The sequence below is a fragment of the Acartia tonsa genome, chromosome 10, assembly GCF_053477335.1.
Source record: "Acartia tonsa isolate MP-2025a chromosome 10, ASM5347733v1, whole genome shotgun sequence".
NCBI lineage: Eukaryota > Metazoa > Arthropoda > Copepoda > Calanoida > Acartiidae > Acartia > Acartia tonsa.
Window position 1 is genome coordinate 38,961,990 of NC_137269.1, and position 26,563 is coordinate 38,988,552.

Consider the following 26,563-nt stretch of genomic DNA (forward strand, 5'->3'; position numbering starts at 1 on the left):
TTTAATCGAACTTGCGCCTCAGTACCTTTTCTCTGATCTTTTCATTTATATCCATCCCTGTGCATTAATCGTGAATTTTAATTGTGCTGTGATATATATAGAGGACCTGTAAATAGCATATATTTTTTGTAATCAATATCTTAAGTAAACTGAAGGACTGACATTAGCCAAAGCTATCCAAATATGCGTATTCAAGTACTTGTAAGAGAGATATGTAAAGACTGTTTGTAAATTTTAATATTTGAGCAATTAAAGTAGTTTCATGGATCGGGTAATTTCATTAAGGAAGATTATTTAACTTATTAAGGTTTAGAATATATATCATTCCTCTTCAAAACTATAGAACTTTACATCCCTTTAATTCTTACTACAATAACCGTAAAACTTAAGTTTCGGGGTAAAATTTTCTTAGGTCTGTCATTAAGGTTAAATCTAAAGTTTTTTTTTTATTTCCACTAAATAGAATTTTCCTAATTCAAGTAGAGTCGTTGATAGGCGGTGTGCCTATATATATATATATATAAGTTTTGCATTTATTGCTCAATTGCTTTTAATGATCTCGGAATTTTTCTTATGTGCCAATATACAGCTTAAGTCCACAAAAAAAATATTAACTAAATTTGTTAAAACTTGTCAGAAATCTTTCTTATTATCACAATTTTGTTTTTAAATGAAAGTTTATATTCTGTTTTCGAAATTGTCTTAACTTTATAATTTTCACCAAAGAGAAATATTTGTCAAATTTTTATACCTTTTCTAAAGATTATCTACTTTTGTTAAAATAAATATAGCGATTTTTAAGTAACATACATAACTTGTTAATTACTGGTGTAATATATGTTGTATAAAATTACGTAGCTTACTCTATAAGCGTTACTTGTTTGTTTGTCACGTTAATAGTGATAATAATTAAATTAAATTGTTACCTTTAGGAAGCGTTTAGCCTAGTTTTAAAGCTTGCTTATTTTATAACAATTAAAATGAGTAATAATATTACCTACTATGTTCTTTTGGTATCATAGTTACTATATATGTGGTTTATTTTCTTACCGTTTTTATCATTACCCTTTTAGATAACTCATATAATAATAACGTGGAGATTTTTATAAGAAACATACAAGAATACAAGTACAATATTGTATAGGTAACTACGAGAGTATTATATTTTCCGTTTGGCAAGGTCTTTTATATCATTGGGAATGTCCGTTAGTCTTTCCATCTGAATGCCTTAGAAGTTAAGTCATAGGAAACATGTTAACTTGTATATTTATCTAACAATTCTGTTTGAGTTTCTAGGTCGATAACTAGCGGTATGTGCGGCGGGGTGACCTCTCCGGCCGTAGATTACCGTTAGGTTATGATGATGTGCGTCTGGTCGTTGAGGGACAAGCGTTCTACCGCGTATACGCAAACTCCTCTGAAATACTCTTAATATTCTTTTCAAGAGTCTGACTAGGAATGTAGTGATCCTGTCTAATATTATAACCATGATAATTGTTATTGACACGTATATAGCTATTTCTTCTATATGAGCGAAGATAGTTCTAATGGTCAATGGTTCTTTAGGTTTTGGTGGGCACAGTGCTTCTGACGCAAATGGTAAAGTTCGTGCCGTGGTCTGTCGGTCATATCCTAATGCGAACTGTGCTATTGTATCTCCTAATGTGAGATTATATGATCCTCCTGTTATAATAAAAGGAGTGGATGTAATAGTTATTGATGCATTCTCTAAACTGCGATTAGTATTTTCGCTCAAGCTAGTAAAGACAATTCCATCTTGCACATGAGTGTAGGGATAAGTCTGTTTTGCCAAAAGGCAGTGCTTGGTTATCAATGTTTCATTAACGCTAAGTAGTCCTTTAAGGCACTGGTCAGCTTCAACCGGTAGATAAGCGTTATAATAAGATTGTCTGTAAACTCTTTTGGTTTTATCCAAGTAATAAATGGAATCGATATAGCACTCATCAAAAGGAATTGGTGCGTATCTGTACATTTTTATTGGCTCAGAACTTAATTCCATGGATAGGATAGTGGTGAATGATGTGGTGCCACCACTTAAACGACTTTGGACTTCTAATCCAAGATTATGAGTATAGTCCAAGTTAAGTTCTTGCCTTACAAAAGTTTTAATAGAGTCTGTGATGTCTGTCTTTGCAAGATCTTGAATTAGAGTAAGTCTGAAGTTCAAGTCTGCTTTAAGATCTTCTAAGTTCGTGATGGCTAAGTTGCTCAAGCTATCAACATAAGAGTATTCTGCTGTTTGCACAAAGTTAGCTGCTTTGGCATGAAGGATTATACCACTTACAATTTGTGGTACTATCTCCGCAAGCAATAACTGTGTAAAGTCAAACTTATCATGATCTAGCTTATAAGAAAGCTTATTTACGTTATTAGTCACTTCAATGCGGTTAGAACTTATTAAAGGAGTTATTGTTTCAATAGCTTCCTTGATGTCGCGAATAAGTTTTATTACTTCATTAAGCAAGTCCTTAATCTTTTTGGTATATAACTTGCCTATAAGTTTAGTTTGTGCTGAAGTGAATGTGCGTCCATCGTAGCTAATGTCTACTTGATTCTTCAGGCCATCATAGATTGCTATTTCAGGCGCTGTATTGTCTACAGATATATCAACTTGAATGGATCGAATTGCTACAGCTGTGTAGCCTATATATTCTCCACTTTGATAGTGAGTGGGTATCAAGTCTGTCATTGTGTCTGCTGTTGTACTATAGTAGTACATACTTAGTATTATTAATATTATCTTAGAATACATTGTTAAACAGTTAAGTTTATTTACTAGATGCTTATATCCACAATCAAAAGCTATTTTTCTGACTGGTACACTTACACTAATAGTTAAGGTCTTCACTGCTTGGAGTTCTATGATAAACTGACTTATTTTTCCAAAATCTATTTATTATCCCACTTTCGCTACTGCTAGATCCTGAGTGGGCGTTTCCGGTTTCAAACTATAATTAAAGTTTTTGACATATTTTTTTTTGTATGTAGATTGGTTATAAGCTTAATAACTAATCAAGTTCATCTCAATTCAAGGCATTTATATATAGGTTGTCTAATAATGTTTTTATGCTTGTGTGATTTACATAGAAGTATTAGATATTTTAACTTTTAACTCAGTTTTGTATATTTTGGGTTACGCAGTGACATGCGTATATTTGTACAGTTTGTATTACTCGTTTGACTCTGTTTAGATTATACAGATTCAAAACTTATACATATACAATTTTCCTTTTTTATATATTTTTGTGTATAAAAATTTTTGAAGGGATCGACTCATTTAGTCGACATGTATTGTATATGGTTGGTCTCCCCCTGTCAAGAGAGAAGACGTAAATTTTACCACTGGATATATAACCTTGAGTGGGAAAATTCTACATAAATTATGATATCTCTGTTATCAGATTAGAATAACATGCTATTATATTGTTCCCGAGTTTACAGGGTAAACGGAAATGCAAGTGATTGTTATTGGATTTGATTTATATCTCTCTAAATCTGATATTATAATTTATGTTTAACGTTTTATAGATTTGAATTCTGTACGTGTGCAGAATTATAGGCCTTGTATTAATTAAATTTGCATTTGTTATAATGATAGTCATTCTGCTGCTTAATTGTGCATAAGGGATGACTGTGCACATATTTTAGTTGCAGAATTTGTTTTGGCCAAAATTATAAGTGGAAGCGTCTTGCTTAGTTAATTATCTTTTAGTCCATGACTTTATTGTAAGACTTTATAATTACTGTTTTGTATTCTCTATGAAAGTGTCAAAATATTAGCCAATTGGTTTGAAACTCTTTGATTTTGAAAGGGTATTTAACTTGTCTGTATTTATATCAGATCTCCTTTCAACCATGTTTATTTTGAACACTTGCAATTTATTAATATGTGAGAGGGTATGTGTGATATTAGGATTGGTCTTATGTGGAAAGTATTTAGTTAATTCCATGAATTTTCTGTAAGTTTACCTTTATATATATTTTTTTTTTTTATGTGGTTTTTAGTTGTAGTCTTATTTTTAATTAGCAATTAAAACAGGTTTTGGCATCTTTTTAAAATAGATGTAGGGGAGTTTTATTATTTAAACTTTTAAATATTTCTGTTTTATCAAAAACTGCGTACAGCATATAATATTGCGTAAGGAAAGAAGAGTAATAGTGTTCCCTTCTTATAGTATGAGCTATAATTAGTTCATATGGTTTATAACTTAAATATTTTATGGCATTATTATTAGTTGTGTTGTTGTTATAACAGTTCAAATCTACTTTGGTTAGAATTGTAATATACCTGTTATTCATTTGTTGACAAGATGCATTGGTATTTGGGTTATATTATAGTTCTGAAGGAATTTTCGCTTGAAGTTTTTAAAGCTTTAAAGAAGTCTGAGTGCAATATGCAAGAAAAACTTAATTTTGTTTTGACTGAAATTTTCTTTAAGGGTAGGCAATGGTTTTTGCTTAATTACTAGATCGTTAAATAAAATCATTGATGGGTGAAATTGTGGCATATCACAATATATACTGTTATTGTGTTTCCATAATAAAAGTATGAAAAGTATAGTTTTGTTCGTACAGACCTTAATCAATTTTGTCTTTATCACTATTATATACAAATTAGATGCACTTTTGCCACAGTATGGTTTTGGGTACATGTTTCAGGCATTATTAAAGGCTGATGGGTTAAGTATCTGAGATGTGTTTCTTAGACTTAATGTTAACTGCAAGGTTACTGGGAATTATAATTCATAGGGTTTCAAGATAATCAAAACTCAAGCGATTCAATCTTTTCCCTGCTTGCAAATGCAATGATAAGTTTGGTATCTTATCACCAGGGGTGATATAGTATTGTATGCTTATATAAAGATTGGATCCGGTGGTAAAAGTGGTTTGTGAGTTCTAATAATGCAGTTTATAATAAGACTATTACATAAAAGCTAGAGGTGGTACTAGCTTTATTTGACAGGGTTATTTTACATGTCAATGTGCTAGTTAATTCTACCAAAATTGGTCCAATTGCCAAACTTTCATAGTGTCCTCTAAGTTTCACCGTTGTGCTAGGAGTGAGACAAAAGTTCATCTAACCCGAAGGTATAAGTGAAATCGAATGTGCTATTGGTTCATTTATGCCTATTGTTATGAATATGCGCATAAAAAGTTTTTTTTGTAAAAACTGTAAGTCCATATATCTTTTGAAAGCTGCTATGCTTGTTTTCAGTTTATACTGCAATAGACATGTAAATCTAGAATCAAGGAAAAGTTACAGCTTTTCAAGGTAAGTGAAATTTTCTCAAACTAAATTTTCTCCTATGTGCGTATTGCCCACAACTTTCTTCAGAACATTCAAAATGTATGCTCAATAATTCTGACTTCGGTTTTAGATAGTTCAATCAATTTAATGATACTCCCTAAGTATACTGGGCTCTTGGAGTGGAGTGTACTATCTAGGTCATGTCCTAATATATATATATTTGTTTTATACAATTTTGTCTTGTCTGCCTTAGGTTGAGTTTTAGTGTAAGATTTGCTTCACAAGTAATGATAGTCTTTAGGCAAAGTCCCAGTGGTATTTTGGCACTGTTGATTGTTCAAGACTTTTCTGTCTACATGTGAATGTATGAAGATTTTTGAATTATGCCATAAAACATTAGCTATATTATTATTCAAGTTTCTCCCTTTTTTTTTTTTTTGAAATAGTAGTGTATGAAATTTTCAATCTTGACCATACACCTTAACCTAATTTCTACAACATCATCTATGTGTTCAATGAATTTATTGTATTCAGGAGTAGATGAGACTGGAGTTTTATTTAGCATTAAGATGATAATCAGATTAAGATCACTCATGATATGTGAGTGCCCTGTTTGACAGCTGTATGAATTAAAGTGTATATATCAGCTTAATAAGTTAATCAATGTAATAATTGATTTTGTGTTTCAGATTGGTATAAGAGTGTCATTGGGTTGGCTACTAGTAACTAGAGTGATCTAATTAATAGCTGGCGTGTTTCGTGCTATGGCAAGTTGATCCAATTCGTCATCAGATTCGTCTACTTCTGGTAGCATAGGTAGTCCATATATGAATGATCCTGAGAAGTCAAAATCAACGACTACCTCTCTGACAATAGATTGGTCGCTGGACTCTATGTAACCAGTGATAACTGTGTTGGTGATAGTGTGATCGGAGTTGTTGATTATTAAGGCTCTGCCACTGAGTTGTCCATCATCATTGATAATGAGTTGTGTTTGTCCAGGTAAGATTTTGATTCCTGCATTTTCGTTTGAAATATGATCGTCGCTGAGGATTACTTGTGTTCCAGGTGCTAGGTTGAAAAAGTGGTTGATATTCATTACTATCACTTGGGTTTCTTTAGCTTTGATCTTTTTAACTACTCCTGTACAGAGCTGGAGCTCAAGTTCAGAACAGAAGATACTGCTCAGCGGTCCTTCAGGGTGAAGAATGGAATACAAACACGGTGTTAACCGGTATTTATCTGTGACAGGCGTCCATGTTAGCTGTAGGCTTCTAATACCATTTAGTCCAATTATCATAGGTGCAACATCCTCATGGTTTTCAGCTACAATTGAGAAGGGAATTGGGTAGTGACGGCTTGAGAATGATGTGGGGCGAATCATGAGAGTTACTTCTCTGGGTTCAGGGATCTTGTGATTTGCACGTGTAATTGATAGATCATGACTTTCTTCCAGCTGATTTTCATCATCGTTCATTACTATGCCAAACAACTTGCTATAGTACCTGGCTGATATGATGTTTTTATCTGTTGCTGAGTCAAGTAAAGCTGTCATGCGTACATCATAGTCATATTTACAATCTATTTCTTCTGGCATACAACCAGAGCAATGAAGGTACAATTTTCTTTCTTCCTCTTTTGCTGGTGTAATGTTATTTCCTATTTGATCTTTAGGCTCATTGGGAACTATTTCTGCTGTGGCAGCTGTGATTCCACTGAGGTTACAATCTCTAGATGATTCCTCAGCATTGGCTTTAGCCCAGTCTTCATATGTTTGCCTGAAGACACCACTAGGTCTCACCTTACCACTATGGTATAATTCCATCATGGCTGGCCTTCCAGGACATAAGTGTCGGGAATGGTATAACTCTTTACCATATGTCTTATAACAGTTTGTACAGAAAGCTGATGTCAATACAGTTGGGTATAGTCGCCCTGTATCATCACATAGTAATCTACATCCATCAGATATGTCGTGAGAATATTGTCCACATGCTACACAGTAGCGTCCAGGTGATAACCTATAAGAAGCCTGGTAATCCCGTTTGGTATTCCTCTGAGAATGCCTGTCCCTGTTATCCCTGTGATGAAGTTTGGGATTGGGTGACTTTGTAGTCATTTCTTTAACAGTGGATTTTCTTCTATGATAATTTGAGATGGCCTCTACTTTGGCAATTTGTCTGTCTCTGTAGTTAGCTCTTCTCTCTTTAGATTTCGAAGTGTTGGTGGTGTGGATTCTCTTGTGTTCTATACTCGTTGTACAGTTTGTGCAGAGATGCCTTCCAACTTCAAGTGAACCACTCGTATTAGGTCTACCAAGTTGTATTGTGTTCAGTTTCTGCGAGAGTAGAAGTTCTTCTGCTGGTTCTGCTACTTTTGTTCGCCTGTGGGAAACAGTTTTCCATGAGTCTGATAAGTTAGCTTGTGTTGCTAGTGAGGCCAGAGATATCGCATTCACCTCAGGGCTCATATTCCTTTTGTCAATTTGTTCTGACTCTTCTAAGTTAGATATTTGTATTTCCTCATAAGCATCGGAGTCTCTAATGTCTGTATTAGCTGAAGGGGTGTTCATACCAGGTGTTGTCGAGCGTCCCCGACAAGGAGTGGTTTCCTTACCAGCTTCATCATCCTGCTGGCCTTGCTTGCGGGCAGATGACATGATAATAGTTGTAAAGTCTTAGAACTAATTATAAGTTCTTTTAGATGCCAGTGGAATGTTGTACTATTTTTATGATAAAAATAGCGGAAGTTCGAGAGGAGTACAAATAATGGTTATAGTTTAAAACAATCAAGAATTTGTTTAAGTTAACAGTTCTTTGCTTTAAATTGTGTTTAGCTATAGATGGGTATGATATATGCTTCACCTATAGTTGTTTCTACGTCGTATATACGTACGTGTGAGCTTTTAATTGATATTCTAAAGATGTGCGCTAATGCACCCTTATCCTTAATTAGGCTCAACTGTAGAAACACTCCTACTTAACTTTTATATAGTTTTATTTATGGAGTCAATTTGAGCTAGTTAGCTATTCAAATTGGTTATTAAGTTAAGTAATATTTGCAGCGGAGTTAATTTGGGTATGCTTATATACTATCACAAATTAACTTTTAGTTTGCTCAGGAGTCGACTTTCCTAGCAAATTATGGTTGTCGAGAAAAGAAACAGCAATTTATAATCCTTGTTGAACTCTTACTTCACTCCAAGGATATGTGTTTATAGCTTACGATCTACTTATTCCTGTAAGGCTATTATGAATATAACTTACTAAGGTTCACTCCCAAAGGATCGTCTATATTCTAATAATATTGCAACAATTTTGCCTGAATGTCAAAGATCTCGCCACCTCTTACTTATAGTTGTATTAGGGGTTTCCTTACAATCCTATAACGTAATTTGCGCAAAATTGGGGCTTCACTTATGACTTCAATTCTTATAACTGTAGTGGGATATACAATTTAGATATTCCTATATTTATATATGTAGAGATTGTTTTCAAAATTATCTGACCGGATGTATTCTAATTATAATTAGTAGTATTACAATATTCAAGTGCAAGTTTACTCTGAGGAAGTGTGAGATCCTACACTAGGTGGCCAACCTAGAATGTGGAGGTTGTCAATCAAACTTCAAAGGAGCCTATCAACTTTGAATTAAGCAATACTTATTCTTCTTTTTCTGAAAACTAATCTGACTGATTTTAGTGCACTTTTTTTTCTAACTTATCTAAAAGTAATTTGTTAGGTTATAAAAATTCTGGGCTATATGTAGACACACTTTTATGTTACTTGGTTATAGTCTATGTGCTAGTAAGCCTAAGTAAACATACGTTTCTCGATATAAAATTTTATGATTCCGGATTTTTAAAGACAGTAGGGTACTTTTCCGTAGTACTTCTGCTACTTCTTTTAGAGACGTCCTACTCTCCCAAGGTAGGCTGCTGCAACCTCCTGCTGCGTTTGGTGTATAGAACTTTGTCTCTTAAAGTGTGCTATTCAGTACATATAGGGCCTATATTGTTGACTATACTTTTATATCACTAATGGTCACTATCACTAGTAATTAACTTGTCTTCACTTTCACTGCTGAATCCTGGTGGTACATGAAATAGAAATGTTAGCATTAGCAAAGTGAGTAAAAATTTAGTTTTCATGTCCTACTTATTGATGAGTGAACTGTTTATTATATCTATGTATGTGTTTGTAAGGAACATACAAACAAAAGATTTTCTAAGTTAAGATTGAATTAAAAACTTTCTAAGTCAAAATAAAATAGAATCACTCTAAGTCCAAAGTTGGAAAATTTTGACTAAGTCCAAAAAGTTTCTAATGAAATTATTCTAAGTACAAAATCAATAAATTTTGGCCTAGGAAAAAATCAAAGATTATCTTAAGTACAAAAAGTTAGCAAATTTTGACTAAGTCAAAAAAAATTTTTTTTTTTTTTTAAATTATACCAAGTACAAAATCAGTGAATTTTGACTAAGTCCAAAAATCTTTCAATGAAATCATGCTAAGTACAAAAATAGTGGAATTTTCTTGAGACAAAAGAAATAGAATTACTCTAAGTCCAGACGTGGAATATTTTGTCCGAGATGAAATTTCCTAACAGTTCATTCACAAAGCTACTTTAGAGATTGCCTATAAGTCAAAAGAAGTAGAATCGCTCTAAGTCCATTATTGGAATATTTTGACTAAATGCAAATCTAGCTAAGTTAAGGATTTTAAAATTTATAAAGTATTAGAGTGTTAGAATTATCCTTCACCAAAAGAAGTAGAATCTCTCTAAGTCCATAATTGGAATATTTTGGCTAAGACAAAAATACTCTAAGACAAAATTTTCTTTTAAGTGTGGAAAATGAAATTTGTTAATCTAGTTGGAAAAATCGTAATTATTACAAGTCCGAAATTTTTGGTAAATTTCCAACCAAGTTCACAATTTCATAAAAATTTACTATAAGTCCAGAAATTCGAGATTCTCTCTGTAACAAAAGAAATAGAAACGGTGCTAAGTCCAAAAGTGGAATATTTTGCTCAGAGTCTCAGGAATTATTTCTCTGATTGCATATAGCAATTTGTCTACACTTATATCATTCCAACCGATCGATGTTGAGAATATCTTTGAGACTTTGAAATATTTTGTTTAACTCAAAATTTTAGAGGCAATAGTTTTATTTTGATACATCCGCGTATAAATCAGAATTGCATTAAGAATATAAGTCCTAGGCATGTATAAGTAAGTGCAAATCTCAGAAAATCGGTTCTAACGGCACCAAAGTATTAGTACAGTTTAACTTGTGTATAAATGCTACAAGTTTGTAATAATCTTTTGGCCCTTTACTACGACTCAAGAGTACTAACTGCTTTCGGCATATTGTTTCAGAAACATGGCTCCAAAGACAATATGTATCCCAACTAACAGCGTTTCCCGTGTTCTATAGGATTTGCTCCTAAGTTTTCATTTAATAAGGCAGTTCAAAATGGTCCTTTACAAATAGTATTTTGATAGCTTATAAATGAAAAGTTACTCCATGCTTGATTCTTAATAAGTTCTGGTTTAAGTATCAAAGATTCAAGTATTTCAACACTTAGAGAATTTTCGAATAAGTAAAAATCATACTAAGTCCGAAGATTTATATATATACTCCGCCACCCAGCACAACTCCTAAATTCCAAAATTCTGACTAAGTCCAGAAATCAAAATTTTGCACATAGCTCAATCATAGATTATTCCAACCCAAGTGTTTTACTAAAGAGAGGCGGACATGGAGGTGCCGGTGTGCTGGTATTCTCTAGGGCCTCTAGAGTGTCAACCAGTGCGAGTGTCCTTATAGGGCGGCGACCAATGGCCACAAATATGCTAGCATTCTCTAGGGCCTCTAGAGTGTCGGCTAGTGCAACTGCTCGTACACGAGGCTCTCAATTGCATTTGTGTCGTGCCTTTCAGTCCCTATCTCTTCAAACGCCTCATAGTCCTAACCTTGCTCTCAAATAGTATCACAGGTTTTGGTAAATCCGATTTTGCCATAGCTACAATTATTCGATTTTGGTAAAAATACCTGCCTTAGGCGGTTCGGGTACGGTAAGGAAAAAAAAGAAAAAAAATTATGAAGAAAATTTTTTTAAGATACAACCGGTAAGTTGCACCATTGTGTGTGCGAATGGGGCGTTTGTCCATATTTAGGTATGGAGACCGCTCTTCTATGAGTACTACTAAAACCTAATTTTAATGCAATACACATAGACATTCTCATCGTCGGTTCGCTTATTTAGAATGCTTAACCCTCTATTCCCACAAGTATAATACGAATTTGGTTGAGCTGGTGGAAGCTCAACAAAAGACCCACGCGAAGTATTATGTTGCTTTAACCTAAGAATAAATGGTTGGTTTTGATATTCGATTAGAATCATATAAGTATATTAAGTATTAAGGAAGGAAAATGTTTTTATAAAGTGTATTTATATCACAAGTGCATAAGTTAAGTATGGAAATATTTACAGGATAAGTGTTAAAATTATAAGTAGAGTAGGACAGAAATGTGCCCTAAGTCCCAAGCAGTGAATTGTGCTAAGTGTTAGAGTTCTAACATAAGGCCTGAGCTCAATTCATGCTAAGTACTAAGGGGCCTAAATTTAAACTACAATGCATGCCAAACAACTAAGTCATTACCCTTTTAAAGCCAGAAAGAGAAGTTGATGGTAGGAGAGTTAGTAAATAACTGAATAAATTCAAGAGGTACATGCTATAACATTAGCTCTGGACCAGGATTTTAGTGTTTGTCTGTGCAATTAAATATCTGTGTGTTAATATGTGACGTAAATCAGGCATAGTTGTAGGCATACATATATGTACTGGATGTTTATATGATCACATTAACTATAAACATAATATCTTTAATAAACATATACTATTAGCAAATCACATACAGATTACCATGAATAGGCTTTCGTTACCCATATATGGTGTCATATAGGTAGAGACAGGCCTATGAATGCATAAATTGATACAAATAATGCCTTGGGCCTAGCTAAAGTAATTGTGTCTTGCCCCTGAGTGCTACTAGTTAATTGCAGGGCACGTGTCAATCAAAGGTTCATAATATGATCTATATAGTGTTGATTTTATATCAAGCATAGATAGATAGTTGTGGATGCGAAGCATTTCTGTAAAAGTCTCATATGTACGTTCAAAGAATTTGAAAATTGAGGATCGCATCTCCAATAGATTAGGCGGTGGTGATATATTACTAGATTGGAATCTATAATACGAAGTAGTAGGATGTCTGTCTGTCCGTCTGAACCTTAGGTTCTGAGGTTAATATACATACTGCGTTGGTTTTCTTTTTTTATCCTTATCAAAGGAAGTCTCTTTGTCTAGGTGTAGCTTAATATATTGCTAACTGCTGAACCGAATAGGTTATAGGTCGAAGGCAAGTTGATAACTAATTTTTACCTCCACCTTCTCAAGATAAATCACACCTGAAAAAATTCACCAACACAATAAATACTTTTTTTTTACTCTTTTCACCTATTTCTAGCCCCTGTGGGGCCTATTTTATAACCCTGCGGGGCAATCATTAACACTTACCTAACCTAACCTAACCTATCCTAACACAACATTTCAATAGCTACTGTGAAAATCCGTTGAAACCCGCAACTTCGATTTCTTTTCATGACCCTAAAGTACTAACCAAAGCCGCCAGCCAAGGCCATTCGTCCGCTTTTGCGGGTCGACCGCCAACAATTCTTGTCTGGAATTTCTGACTTTCACCACATCCTGCACAAATTGAAAATAAACATCGAAAGTCCAAACTTTGTAGATGATTAATATTTTTATAAGACAATAGTAACATAATGTAGGGTCAATCCTCCTAAATTTGACAAGAAATAAACAAAAATCTTTATCTTGTGGAAATTCCATTTTAAGTTGCGCGTGTTTTTATATCTGCTTGACATTCTAGGAAAAAATATTTTTTGAAAAGGCAAAAATCTATGATAAATAAAACCCTTGTACCTATGTAGGACATAAACTAAATTATCTACCATTGTCCTCTCCCATGCTGACTTACTTTGGTTTGTATTAGACGACTGAGTTGTTGTTGTAGTTGCTTGAGTAGTGGCTACTGTAGAGATGATAGGGGCGGCTGATGTAGCTGTGGTTGTAGTTGTTGTTGTTGTAGCAGTAGTTGTAGTTGTGGTTGTGGTTGTTGTAGTAGTTGTAGTTGTCTCACCAGGGCAACATACACCAATGTATCTTAATGAACAAATACAATAATGTCCATCATTACATAAAAGTAACAGGATGTCTGTCTGTACAAAAGGATCCTGCTAACAGCTGTACCGCACCACACTTCCAAGACAAATAGTTTTTGACCTTTCCCGTTTATTTACTTTTAATTTTTAAAAAATCAACCTTTAATAGTTGTTTAATTAGTTAACATCACAAAAAATGTACAATGAATTTTTCTTCAAAATTAAATTTTTTTCCCAAAAAAATTGGGATTGCAAAGACTCCTCCTCCCCCCCCCTCCCCCTCACCGGAAGTCTTTAATTGGATAAAAGTAAAGTTACTATAAATATACAGAAAAGTTCTTTCTCACCTTCCCTGGATTATACAGAGGTTTGTAATAAATTTAACAATATCAAAGAATTGTGGCTGGAGGCAGTGGTGCAGATGTCTACACGTTCCTGTCATTATATCAACAAAAGTCATTATTTTTTTTCAGGGGCGATTTCTCTTGGGAAGTGGTTGTACCCTCCCCCAAAATTTATATAAACCTTTCTGGGACCTATGAGAAGCTACCCTGTTAAGGAGAATCCGATCGGTTCAGTGGTTAGGAGATCCTTTGGTATTCAACAAACAGACAAAAAGCCATCGTTCTACTTTGTATTACAGATTAAAAGGTTTTTTAAGCTTTTTATAGTGCCTATAAAAAAGGGAATAAATTAATTTTTTTTGAATATTATGAAAAAGAATATTAGAATAATAGACTATTCTAAAATGACGTCATTCGGGATAGGTACAAAAGGTCTTCTTTTTTGTCTATGTTAAAATCTTGCTAGCCATTGAAGAGATTTTGCTATCCACTTTAGGGATGTTTTATATGGGTCCCAGGATGGTTTATCCAACTTTTTGCTGTGGGCATAGTTATTGTATGTATTAATACCGCAATGAATGTTGTTAATCCCTGTTCCGGTAATTGGATTCCCGCAGGTTCCATGTCCAAGGTTAGGCTGGTTCAGGCCAAGAGCTAACAATCTGAAACAAGAGAGGGGTAGGTTTCTGGTAAAATCCGTAAAGGTTATGTGTTATAAGTAAAAACATTAGTAGAACGATAAAAATGTATGTTAACTTTAAAAAAAAAATTTTGTCTATAGTTCTTTTCAATAAGAATCACACAAATTTAGTGAATATTATCGTTCTACTACTATTTTTAAGCCTTAAAACACACACCTTTACGGATTCTACCAGAAACCTACCCCTCTCTTTAATTTTATGATTTTTTTTTGAGGTATGTGGGGAGGGGCATTTTTCTGATATGTCCGATAAGGTTCCTAACTAATTTTTTTTCAATGTGAAAACTTATTATGGCTTTTTTAATATCATAGTGTACAGTTGTTTTGAACGCAAGAAGGAACGATTTGGAATTTGTTTGGTTTAATAAAAAGTCTTCTCGCCGATAAACAAAACCCCTCTCATTTCACTTATTTTGAAATAAAATTTTGCTATATCCAAAGGTAGCAAAGCCTGATAAAATCATGTAATTGGCTTACTGACTAATAAAAGTTATAGAGACAAACGTACAAAACAATATATATACTAGATACGCTTATGTCTTAGGAATCTTTAATGAAACATTCAGGTAATTAACTTTAATTCTAGAAAAGCGCATTTCTCCGTAGCGGGAGGGGCTTCGGTGTTCGATAGGCACTTTGAAGGAAAGCACCGGATTACGTTATTTTTTTTTTTTAAATGTCTCTTTAGTTACCTTTGATCTGTGCCAGCACCAGGTAGTCCTGCTCCTGGCAGCTTAGTACTGCCCTCCAGCACTCCTTTCAGCCAGGGGACAGAGTTGAGGCCAGAGGCCGCCAGGTTACCCTCCACAACCACACTTGGAGACCCGCTAGATCCTGATGATCCGGATGACCCTAAAGCAAGGTGATAAGCAAATTTGATTTTTTATCTCTACTATAAAGCAGTTAAGAGCAATAGACGACCCAACAAAGATGAATTGTAGAATGTTTAGGGATAAAATGGAAAAGAAAAATTATTTAAATGAAAAAAGGGTGTTAAGTAGAGGAAAAATATAATTACAGACCCAAGAAAAAAAACAGACAAACACACTTAAAGACTATCATCTCAACAAAAGCCATGAAATTTTACCTGCACCAGGACAGGATAGGGCACAGTGGCCCCAGTTTCCTTGCAGATGGTTACCTAGAAAATAATTCATAAAGTTTTTAATTTACCAGAATTTGTAAAATCTTAAAAAAGCTTATTTTTGTTATCACCTTAAAACCTAGGATGTTTAAGAGGAGGGGATGTTTACCTCCCTTCCCTTAAAAAAAACACACTAAAATCCCCCAAAAAGGTGATTTGGCGCTATTAGTTTTTAAAAGTTAAATGTTGTAATTTTCACACCAAATATGGGTTTGAAAAATCTTGGTTTTTCTTTATGGTTAGTACTTTTTTCTAATCCATAACATTTTTTTTGTTTTCGAACCTATATTCTACAACTAAGAAAGTATGTATGTCCGTAATATGTACTAATGACGTTACCACTTCTGTCCACAGAAGTAGAGCACCATGCCTTGCCATCATCCGCAGTATCCAAGGTACACGAGTTGTACGTTTTATCCTTAAAAAATAATTTTAAAGTAAATTAACCCATTAGTGCCGAACCGGGCATCAAAACCCGGTTCCGAAAAATGGAAAAAAAACCGGTTTCCGGCTTCATAATTGCATCATTCTCAGAATGAATCCCCCCTCTACTACCCTGACTTTCATTTCCCCCTGGAGCAGGCAGTTTAGCATACTTCCGTTTGCTGGTATAGCTCAACAAAATTTGAAAATCATGAAAATTCAAAATATCCCTTCTAACTTTTTTGTTTTTATAGTAAAGTCGCTGATTTTTTTTGTGAAATCTAATGTTTATTGACAAGTACATCTATTTGTGAATTCGTTTTATTCAAATTATAATTTTTTATATGATTTTTTTATCGTTTTTTTACGCCCTATTATGACCCGGTTCGGCTTGGCCATAAATACCCGAAAATTTTAAAACCCGGCTCGGTTTCGGTTTTTATTACCCGGTTATAACTTTTCAACCAATAAAAATAACAGTTTACGTCATTAGTAAGGGTTTGAGCCACCCTAATAACCCTAGTAATCTCTATAGGTGTCACCCAATAGTTTTATGCTCGTTTTCTGATATGTAACATCCAAATTTTATATGTTCTTTTTTTGTAGTGTGTGTCTTTTAAAACTTCGAGCAACGGGTTTTTTTACCCGAAAACGGCGGCACCTATAGCCGAAACACTAAATTTGAAATAAATCGCTTCGTATTATACTTGTAGCTCTTTAGATTACATGAGGTTGTGTAGTTTTCAATTACGGATCGTATCAAAGTTCTAAAAAGTGTTCATCTCACTTTTGGCGTTCAAAAATTACATTTTTCGATTTTTGGTCAAAATAACCGGGTTTATACAGGTCAACCGGGTTTTAAAACTGGGGGAAAGCACCAAAAACGGGTGTTAATGCCTGGTTGGTATTTATGGCCAAGCCGAACCGGGTTTTTTTGCAACTTTCCTGTGCACGCCACTAGAGCAAAACAAAAAAATACGAATTCCGTTTTGACCATTATAAAGCTTCCCTGAAACTTACAGCTCGATCGGCCCATAAAAGTGGCGCTCGGCACTAATGGGTTAATGAAAAAAACAAGGATGACAACTTCCATTAAAGCAAAGCTCTGTAAATCAAATGTTAGAACCAACGAACACGAACAATAAAAAGCAGAATATTGATTTTTAAAAAACTTGTTACAAAAGTACAAGATTCTGGTCAGGGCATACTTACATTTTTGGAACTTGATTATGGAGATGCTGTTACAGGAATCACTAGGCAAAGTTTGCCTTTTAAAAATATATATATACGGAAGGACATATAAAGTTAGATAGCAGATTCTTATACAAATGGGAAATCTTCACTAGAAATTTTTATTTACCTTAAATCTAAAAGGGAAGACACAACGTTGATTTGCTTTAGAGCCAGAAACGGTCACACAATCTAAAAATACAAAAAAAAAAGTTTAAAAAAAAACTAATTTAGATATCTAAAATTCAATATAGAACAGTGTTTTTTTTTATTCTGGCATAAAATCCAAGCTGGTCTGGATCTATTTTCCTTAGAGTGCAGTGAGTGAAAATTAGGATGCGGCATAGCAGTAACAATAGACTCAAACTTTTGAAAAGGCTTGGTGTGAGTCCTCTGCAAATGTTGAGTTATTGTGATTAGGGAAGTTTACTAAGCGCTGTTTCAACTAATGAAACAGAATAATAGGCCAGTATACAAATTACCAATGGTCAGTTACAATGTATACTGCCTCAAAATTAATGTTTAACTTTCATTACGATGCAATCTTCAGTAAAATAATTTTTTTGCAACAGTTAAAGGTGACTTTTTGCAAAAATAGTTAATTTTTATTGTATACCTGAATTTCCAATGGGTGGCCTGGATGTCTGGAAGGGAGGACGGGAAGTAGCTACTGGTGGCAGGGCAGGTAGGTTTCCATTACCTGGATTTTGGTTGGCTGGCAATACCTGAACCTAAACATAACCAATAAAAACTAAAATATATTTGGAAAAATAAAGATCTACGTTTTTGTAAATTTATGTTCTTAACATAATTAGAAAGCTAATTTTAAACTTTGATGTAAGCAAAACATTTGATAAAACCGATGTCTTACATTTTATAACTAATCTAAACCAAATTCTACAGTTCCTAACTTTTTATATTGTTTTCTTTCTTTTTACTGATTCTTAATGACCTATTTATAAAAATGGGCTAAATCCTATAAAATTACTATGGAAATCTTATGGTATCCTCAGCCTTACAAAGATAAAGTGATGTGCGGTAGAGTATAAGGGGTGTCAACACTCCCCTTAAAATTAGAATTCCTTAATATCCCTTTTTCACCCCCTAATGGTTTCACATCCCCTTGGTAAATGGCTGTGAATGTGTTTAATATTAAAATTGTAATTACATGTAAGATATTTAGTTAATGAGGGTCATGATATTGAAAACTTCTTGGCGAGTCATGTTAATGGATGCAAAATATACGTAGATATTATGACAGGGAAAAAATTTTCGTCAATTTAGCTTCAAACATGGAACTCGTTTGGTCAGTTCGTTCATACAGTCAGAGGGGATGGGGTAAAGGGGGTGGAAGGGGAATCGTTATTTTAGCCCGCTGCAGGTTTCACTTCATTAGAACATCTGGTGCAAGACTCAAAAAAATAATATCTCTAATGTCTATTGTCATATTTTTGGGTTTGAAGTGCAAACTTTGGACCATGGACAAACAAAATTTTGGATGAATTAATGCTCATACTTCTTCACATACTACCATAAAAATTCTATGAGATCTATATGAAAAAAAGTGTACAGGAACAGATAAATTAAATGACAAACCTGAACTTGACCATCCTTGAGACCAACAGCAATATCAGTGGAGTTTAGAGCAGCACTGAAAATATAACTCTTCAACCTGACATTTTATAATCAAAAAATCTTCTATAGTCAACAGAAAAATAAATGAGCTGGACTTGATCGGCATTTATGCGGGCTACGGGATAATTCTGCATTATTTGTTCTTGCTATATTTAGATTAATTGTGAAACTGTCAGAGCTCGACCTCGATAAAACTTCATCTTTAGACCTGTTTAATTGCTTTAATAATTTAAAAAAAAAGGGCTATTAACATATTTGGTTCAGGATTAGACAGTAAAATCTTCTAGCTTATAGGCAGCTGATGCCCTAAATCTTCGTATTTCATCTAAAACGTTGTTCGAATTAACATTCACGTTCAACCATTTAATCCAAATGAGTAATTCCTAACTTTTTTATAACAATAATTTTGGCAAGATATAGAGTAGCTGTTTTTTGACAAAACATTGGCCATTTTAAAGCTTAATTACACCAATCTGGAATAATAGGAGCAATGATTATTTGAAAATTTGCCATAACTTAACTGGCAAAAAAATGATGATAATACTTACCCAATAAATCCATTAATCAAACCACCCACAATATCAGGCCTCTAAAATTATACATTCTAAAATATTTTATATTTTTCTTCATTTATCATTTTTTTTTCATTTTTCAAGGTAATCCAAGCTTTTTTTATTGGGAGGAGTAAGGGGTAATTCAATTTTTTTTTTCATTTAAGACATTCCGTTGAGAAGTTGGAGGGGAGATAACACATTTTTGGTGTAGATTAATGCTACATATATCAATGTCATTTTCAATTTTCAATGTCATTTATTTTTATTCACTTCACACGCCCTTACCCCGGCTATTGATTGATAGTGGGAATGTTACCTTTGTTGATCTGGGTGGTGCTATATTATTCAGAAATCCTCCAGCTATATAAAACAAACATTTCATATATGTCCATATGTATGCACTGTCTGACAGCTTTTCACGAGAAGTTTATGTCCTATCAGACACCTTTGTTTATCTGTAATTTTATTAGAAGGCCAGAATGACTATTCAAAACATATTCATATTACTAGTTATTTTAACACTGATTATAGAAAAGATCTTTTTAACCAACAGATTTAAAATTTAATGTGATGATTTCTGGTACGATTAAGCATTGTTAAAATCTCTCTAAATCTACTTTTTTTGTTTTAAAAAAGTAGTAAGGTTTTTTGTCTGTCTGTTAAGATATTACTATCACTGAACCGATTGACTTCTTACTTAATTTTATTTGTAAATTAAAGTCATTAAATGTTTGTTTTTGTTCATTCCTATATTTCCCAGGCTACCCAGGTTAATTCTTGGCTGTTGGTTGTTCTGTTGCGCCGGCTGGCTGATTCTTGACTGTGTATTCTGATTTTGCTGTTGCTGTTGCTGCTGAACCTAATAATTATTAAAGTCAAGTTGTTTCAATCTTAGATGCCCTTACTAAGTTGTGGATTTTGATATGGCGCACGACAAAGAAGCAGTATAGGTAATATTCGTTTGTATCCAGTAATAAACGGTAGTATTCCCTCTTAAAGTCTTTTGTGTAATACTCAACCTTATACCCAAAAGGTGATAGAAGAGTAGGTACCAGTTTTTTTGGACTAGGCCTTATGTTCCTGAAATTTGTATAAGATCTCTTCTTTACTAGGTAGCAGGTATCATCTCTCATCGAGTAGCCGCTGCATTTAGAAATCCTCCAAGAGCCTACTTGGATAGTGGCTGTATTTAGAAATTCTCCAAGAGCTTACCTGGGTAGCAGCTGTATTTAAAAATCATACCAGAACTTACTTGCAGCTATATTCAAAATATCCTGCAAGAGCTTACCTGGGTAGCAGCTGCATTTAAAAATCATACCAGAACTTACTTGCAGCTATATTCAAAATATCCTGCAAGAGCTTACCTGGGTAGCAGCTGCATCTAAAAATCATACCAGAACTTACTTGCAGCTATATTCAAAATATCCTGCAAGAGCTTACCTGGGTAGCAGCTGCATTTAAAAATCATACCAGAACTTACTTGCAGCTATATTCAAAATATCCTGCAAGAGCTTACCTGGGTAGCAGCTGCATCTAAAAATCATACAAGAACTTACTTGTAGCTATATTCAAAAAATCCTGCAAGAGCTTACCTGGGTAGCAGCTGTATCTAAAAAATCATGCAAGGGCTTACCTGGGTAGTGACTGTATTTAGAAATCCTGTCATAGCTTAACAAAGTATTTTCTGTATTAAAAAAAAAACTGAGAGCTTACCTTGGTAGCAGCTGTATTTAGAAAACCTCCAAAGGCTTACCCCAGTAGCAGCTGTATTTTGAAATTCACCAAGAGCTTACCTGGATAGCAGCTACATTTAGAAATCCTTCAAAAGCTTACCTGGATAGCAGCTGCATTTAGAAATCCTCCAAGAGCTTACCTGGGTAGCAGCTGTATTTAGAAAACTTGCAAAGGCTTACCTGGGTAGCAGCTGCATTCAGAAAACTTGCATAGGCTTACCTGAGTAGCAGCTGTATTTAGAAAACTTGCATATGCTTACCTGGGTAGCAGCTGCATTCAGAAATCCTCCCAGGGCTGCACCAAAATCAACTAAAATAAAATCATATTTATTTAAAAACAAAGCTTATTAATTAAGGAAAAAAGACATAAAACCTATGTGAAGATTATTTTGTAATCCTCATAAACCATTAAGACTGAGAGTCTTAACTCTGAGTTTAATAGAAATTATTTAAAACATAAGAGGCTTACAGAAAAACAACCGATTAATTTTGTTTTCACAGATTTTATATTTATATAAACAATTGGATAATGTTTGTCACATTTTGTTTAATACCTTGAACGGACGAGTTAGCCATCCCGCCCCCCCCCCCCCTCTTGACGCTGATAGGATTTCTTTTATAAAGCTTTATCAATTCTTGATTAATTAGTACAAACTACCAGTTTCCAAACTTTTAGAATCTTGGATGGTTTACCCCTTCCCTTTATTTGTCCCCGTTGGATATAGAACGTACAACTATACACACACACTCATTCAATAGTAAGAATGCTATTGATTAATTAATTAAATAATTTGTCTAGCAAACAGGGACAATGGACATCAAATTCCCCCCCCCCCCCCCCTTGTGTAAAATTCTTCCTTTAAAGTTTAGGATGAAAGAAGGGTTGTAAATTAATTCAAACGTTATTGTGTCCCTCCTTTCCTGCTAATTTTAGAATGCCATTTCAAGTATGTCTCTGAATCCGAACCATTTCCGTTTGATTTAATCCGGTTCTGTGACATTGGAAAAAGTCATGTATCATATCATATTGTAGATAATTTTCATGAAATATAGAATAAAAATTAAGGGATTAATTTCTGTTTTATGAGCATGGGCCTTCGGCTACACAGAGCCAGCTAAACTGGAATTCAACCTTTTTTTTCATTTTACTAACCGCGGAAAAATGTTTATAGAATGATGCTTTAAATAACTATGACGAAACAAGTTTTTTGTTTAGCAATTTTCCTTTTTTAATAAATTGACCAGAGATAACCTTCTTTGATAAATTTTAGTTTTAAAAGTAATATTTTTTAGTTAAAGTTTGGTAAATTTCGGTTAGATTACGTCACACAGTGTTGAATGTTTTATATCGACTGATAAAAGTTAGAAAAGTAGTTGTAGCTGACAAATTATTGACGGACTTGTAAAGTCTAGATATTTTTAAATATTCATTCAATGTATCTAATGTCTTTTGTTTAACACTTTACTATTTATTGCATGACATATAACTTAAGTTGATACGATAACTGCATGTAACAATTTGGGCACTTAAATATTGAAGCTATAATAACTGGGGAACAAACAAGTTTTAAAAGTATGAAGAGGAATTAAGGCCTAGGGGATGTTATTGTCCACTTGAAAATAAGTGATTCTACAATTTTTTAAATGCACTGCTCAGGCAATTAAGGGAAAACAAAGACTTTCAAAATCCCGAGCTGCCCAAAAAAATGACGCAAAACTAAATTAGTTGGGAGGTTGAAATTTTATTCTTCCATGAAGATGTCAAGATTTTTTTTTTATAGAAAACCTCTAAAACTTGTAAAGCAATTGTGATATCATGTAAGTAGGTATACATTTATAAGGGGATTCAAATTTATTAACATCCTATTATAGTTATTGTCAATGCAGATAAAACTTCCAATATGTATGGCATACCTGTTGAGACATATAAAACACACCTGAGAAACAACATAACAAAAGACTATAAAAAGTCAAGCAATAACAAAGTCAATCAAACAAACAAGGAGGCAGCACAAATAGCTAAGAAACTTAATGTAGCAGAAAAGGCAGAAATTTTATCAGACTCATCTTGTTTTATTACTATCAAAGACCACAAACCAAATTTTCCAGGGCGTGTTGAATGCAGACTTATAAACCTATCCAAAACGGAAATTGGAAAAATCAGCAAAACTATTCTTGACAAAATAAATAAAACTGTCAAATCAAAAACAGGTTCAAACCAATGGCAAAACACCTACCAAACATTAGACTGGTTCAAAGGACCTAAAAACAAACACCAGCTAACATTCCTACAATTTGACATTGAATCATTATACCCAAGCATTAGAAAAGAACTGGTAAACCAAGCAATTAACTTTGCTCAACAATTTACACAAATTACTGAAGATGATATCAACATTATTATGCATGCCTGAAAAACTTTCTTATTCTCTTCAAACGAAGCCTGGGTCAAAAAAAACAGTGAAGATTTTGATATCCCAATGGGAGGATTTGACTCTGCTGAAATTTCCGAACTTGTAGGCCTATTCATTCTAAATGGTCTAGAAAAACTCGTCCATAAAACACACATTGGCCTTTACAGGGATGATGGACTGGCTGCAATAAATTTACCAGGTCCAAGAATTGAAAGATTGAGAAAAGATATAACAAAATTCTTCAAAACATACAAACTACAAATCACAACCAATACAAACATCAAAATTGTAAATTTTCTAGATGTCACCCTTAACCTAACTACAGGCTGCTTCAAACCATTTAGAAAGGAAACAAATTTACCTTGTTATATCAACACAAAATCCTGCCACCCACCAAACATCATTTAGCAATTACCATTAATGATAGAAAAACGCATTTCTGATCTGTCTAGCAATGAAACTCTTTTTAATGAAGAAAAGGGCCTGTGTAATACGGCCTTGAAAACAGCAGGCTACAAGCACAACATACAATACAAACAACAAGCACAACACACAACCAACACAGCGAGAAAAAAATGCAAAAGAAAAGTTAATTGGTTCACCATTCCCTACAACGCTGCAGTTAAAACAAACATAGCCAAAGAGTTTATAAAACTAGTAGATAAGCACTTTCCTCCAGGCTCAGAACTACACAAATATTACAATAGAAACACCATCAAGATTTCTTACAGCACAATGCCAAACATGCAGAGTATAATTTCTACTCACAATAAGCGCATCCTTGGCGATTCCAATATACCTACAATTGAAGGATGCAACTGTAGACAACCCCCAACATGCCCATTGGATGGTAAATGCAAAACTTCAAACATGGTCTATAGAGCCACTGTGACACTAGATTCAGACCAGAGCCAACATCAATATATTGGCCTAACATCTGCAACTTTCAAGCAAAAATATAGTAGGCACAAAACCTCTTTCGCAAGAGACACAGCTTGCACAAAGCTATCTGATTTCATCAAAACACAAAGACAGAAAAACACAAACTATAAAATTGAATGGTCAATTGAAAAACTAGCAAACCCTTACAATCAAAATTCCAAATAATGCAATCTTTGCCTGACAGAAAGCTTCAAAATAATGAAAGCTTTCAAATCTAACATACAAACTTTAAACACCAGAAATGAAATCTTCAGCAAGTGTCCACACAGAGAAAAGTTCCTTCTTTCAAAGTGCATGACGTGAAACATATTCAAAGCAGTATTTTTTTATATAATATGTATTAATTTGTAAAACTGCAAATGATAAATATGACCTATTTTTGTCTATTTAAAGATTCCCTTTAAACACCTCCCCCTTTTTATATAAAGATGCTAATTCCCCCCCAACCCCAAGAGGATATAGGCAGTAAAAAAAACCCGCAGGGGGCACAATTTTCTCATTTAGTCTTTAAAAAGGATTCAAAATGCATGGACATATATCTTTTTAACTCTTATTTTATACATCTTAATTGGAACTGATGATCTATTTTTATAGAGAAACATATGTATTCCGCCAATAAATAGTTGAAAAATTAAATGTGTTTATACATATAATAATATTATAAAAAGTAGTAAGCGTTTTTATCTGACCCAAAAGATCTTGCTAACTGCTGAACCGATATTGTTCTCCTTTACAGTGAAGCTTTTTATAGATCCTAGGAAGTTTTTAAACTATTATTGGGGAGGGTGTCTTCACCCCCCTTTCCTCCAAAAAAATATTTTTTTTTACTTTTTTGAAACTCAAATTTAAAGTGGGATGAGGTCGACTTTCCTTAGGTGTCCTTAGAGGCTTCTAGGGGTGTAGCCGCTAGTGTCTTCATATAGATGTAATTTTTTCTTAATTGTAGCTAGGGTTAGATTAAAAAATTTTACTCAACTATTCATATTACTAAGGTAACTGGACAAAGTTTCACAAAATCAGCTACGTGACGTCATAAAAATGAGCGCTTATCCATCTCTTTTTAGGGGTTTTCTTTCCCACTTCTCCTCTCATCTCCCTCATTTTCATGACATCATATGGCTGATTTAGAGACACTTTGTCCAATTACATTATTAAGGATGTTAATGAACAATAAATTGGAGTAAATATTACCCTTTCTATTATATAGATTTATTGGTTAAAAAGATAACATTAAAGATTTATTAAAAGAACCTTAAAATTCTATGCCAACAATTGAGAGATAATTTTAGGAAACTTTGGTTACCAGAGCTGGATTAAATGTGTTGCTGATGCCATAGCCGTAGCCACTGCCAGTGCTGCCAATAAAACATGGACTTTAAAAGATTTTGATCAGAAATGTTTAAATAAGAATTAAATCAATATATGATTATAATAAGTAATTGAAATTATTTTTTTTTAATTTGTTAAATATCTAAAATTTAAAACATTTAAAAGTTTGATTTAAAGATCGCTATTAGGTTATTGGCTGTACCTCTGGCTACGGCTACGGCAACGGCTACACATTTAAGGATCCAGCTCTGTATAATTCCCAGTCCAATGTTCCCTACCTACAAGACTATCACACAAGAAAAAGTATATTTAAATTACATTAATACAATTTGATGTTTAACCTTGAAGTAAAATATATCTGTTAGTTAATCTTGTAAGAGAAGAGAAACATTTTTAACCTCCCCACCCCAATTAAGCGCAATATGTTTATTTTAACATATTAGGTTACTGTTTATTTTTAAGCGACTAGTGTTGTGACTATTATTTGTTAATTTGTCTTTGAAACTTTGGGTACTTTTATAAATCTTAATTGATTTCTTATAACTTGCAATATTCAAACTTTTCAACCAATAATTTTGATCTACAGAAAGAGTAAT

General features: G+C 33.6%; 1 protein-coding gene across 3 annotated transcripts in view; it reads right to left on the reverse strand.

Annotated features, from left to right (window-relative positions):
- Positions 1 to 26,563, reverse strand: part of LOC145330035 (uncharacterized) — a 58,495-nt gene that overhangs the window by 14,587 nt on the left and 17,345 nt on the right. For 2 of the 3 annotated variants that reach the window (XM_080174570.1, XM_080174572.1), the window contains exons 2-15: positions 21,543 to 21,592; positions 20,297 to 20,408; positions 19,866 to 19,909; positions 19,544 to 19,584; positions 18,957 to 19,011; positions 17,977 to 18,091; positions 17,491 to 17,552; positions 16,047 to 16,125; positions 15,651 to 15,704; positions 15,256 to 15,415; positions 14,454 to 14,525; positions 13,867 to 13,953; positions 13,336 to 13,520; positions 12,958 to 13,043 (exon numbers count right to left, since the gene is read on the reverse strand). In XM_080174570.1, the coding sequence (XP_080030696.1) occupies positions 12,958 to 13,043; positions 13,336 to 13,520; positions 13,867 to 13,953; positions 14,454 to 14,525; positions 15,256 to 15,415; positions 15,651 to 15,704; positions 16,047 to 16,125; positions 17,491 to 17,552; positions 17,977 to 18,091; positions 18,957 to 19,011; positions 19,544 to 19,584; positions 19,866 to 19,909; positions 20,297 to 20,408; positions 21,543 to 21,592 (1,202 nt within the window). The remainder of the gene's footprint in view (positions 1 to 12,957; positions 13,044 to 13,335; positions 13,521 to 13,866; positions 13,954 to 14,453; positions 14,526 to 15,255; positions 15,416 to 15,650; positions 15,705 to 16,046; positions 16,126 to 17,490; positions 17,553 to 17,976; positions 18,092 to 18,956; positions 19,012 to 19,543; positions 19,585 to 19,865; positions 19,910 to 20,296; positions 20,409 to 21,542; positions 21,593 to 26,563) is intronic. The other variant, XM_080174571.1, reaches the window with a different exon arrangement.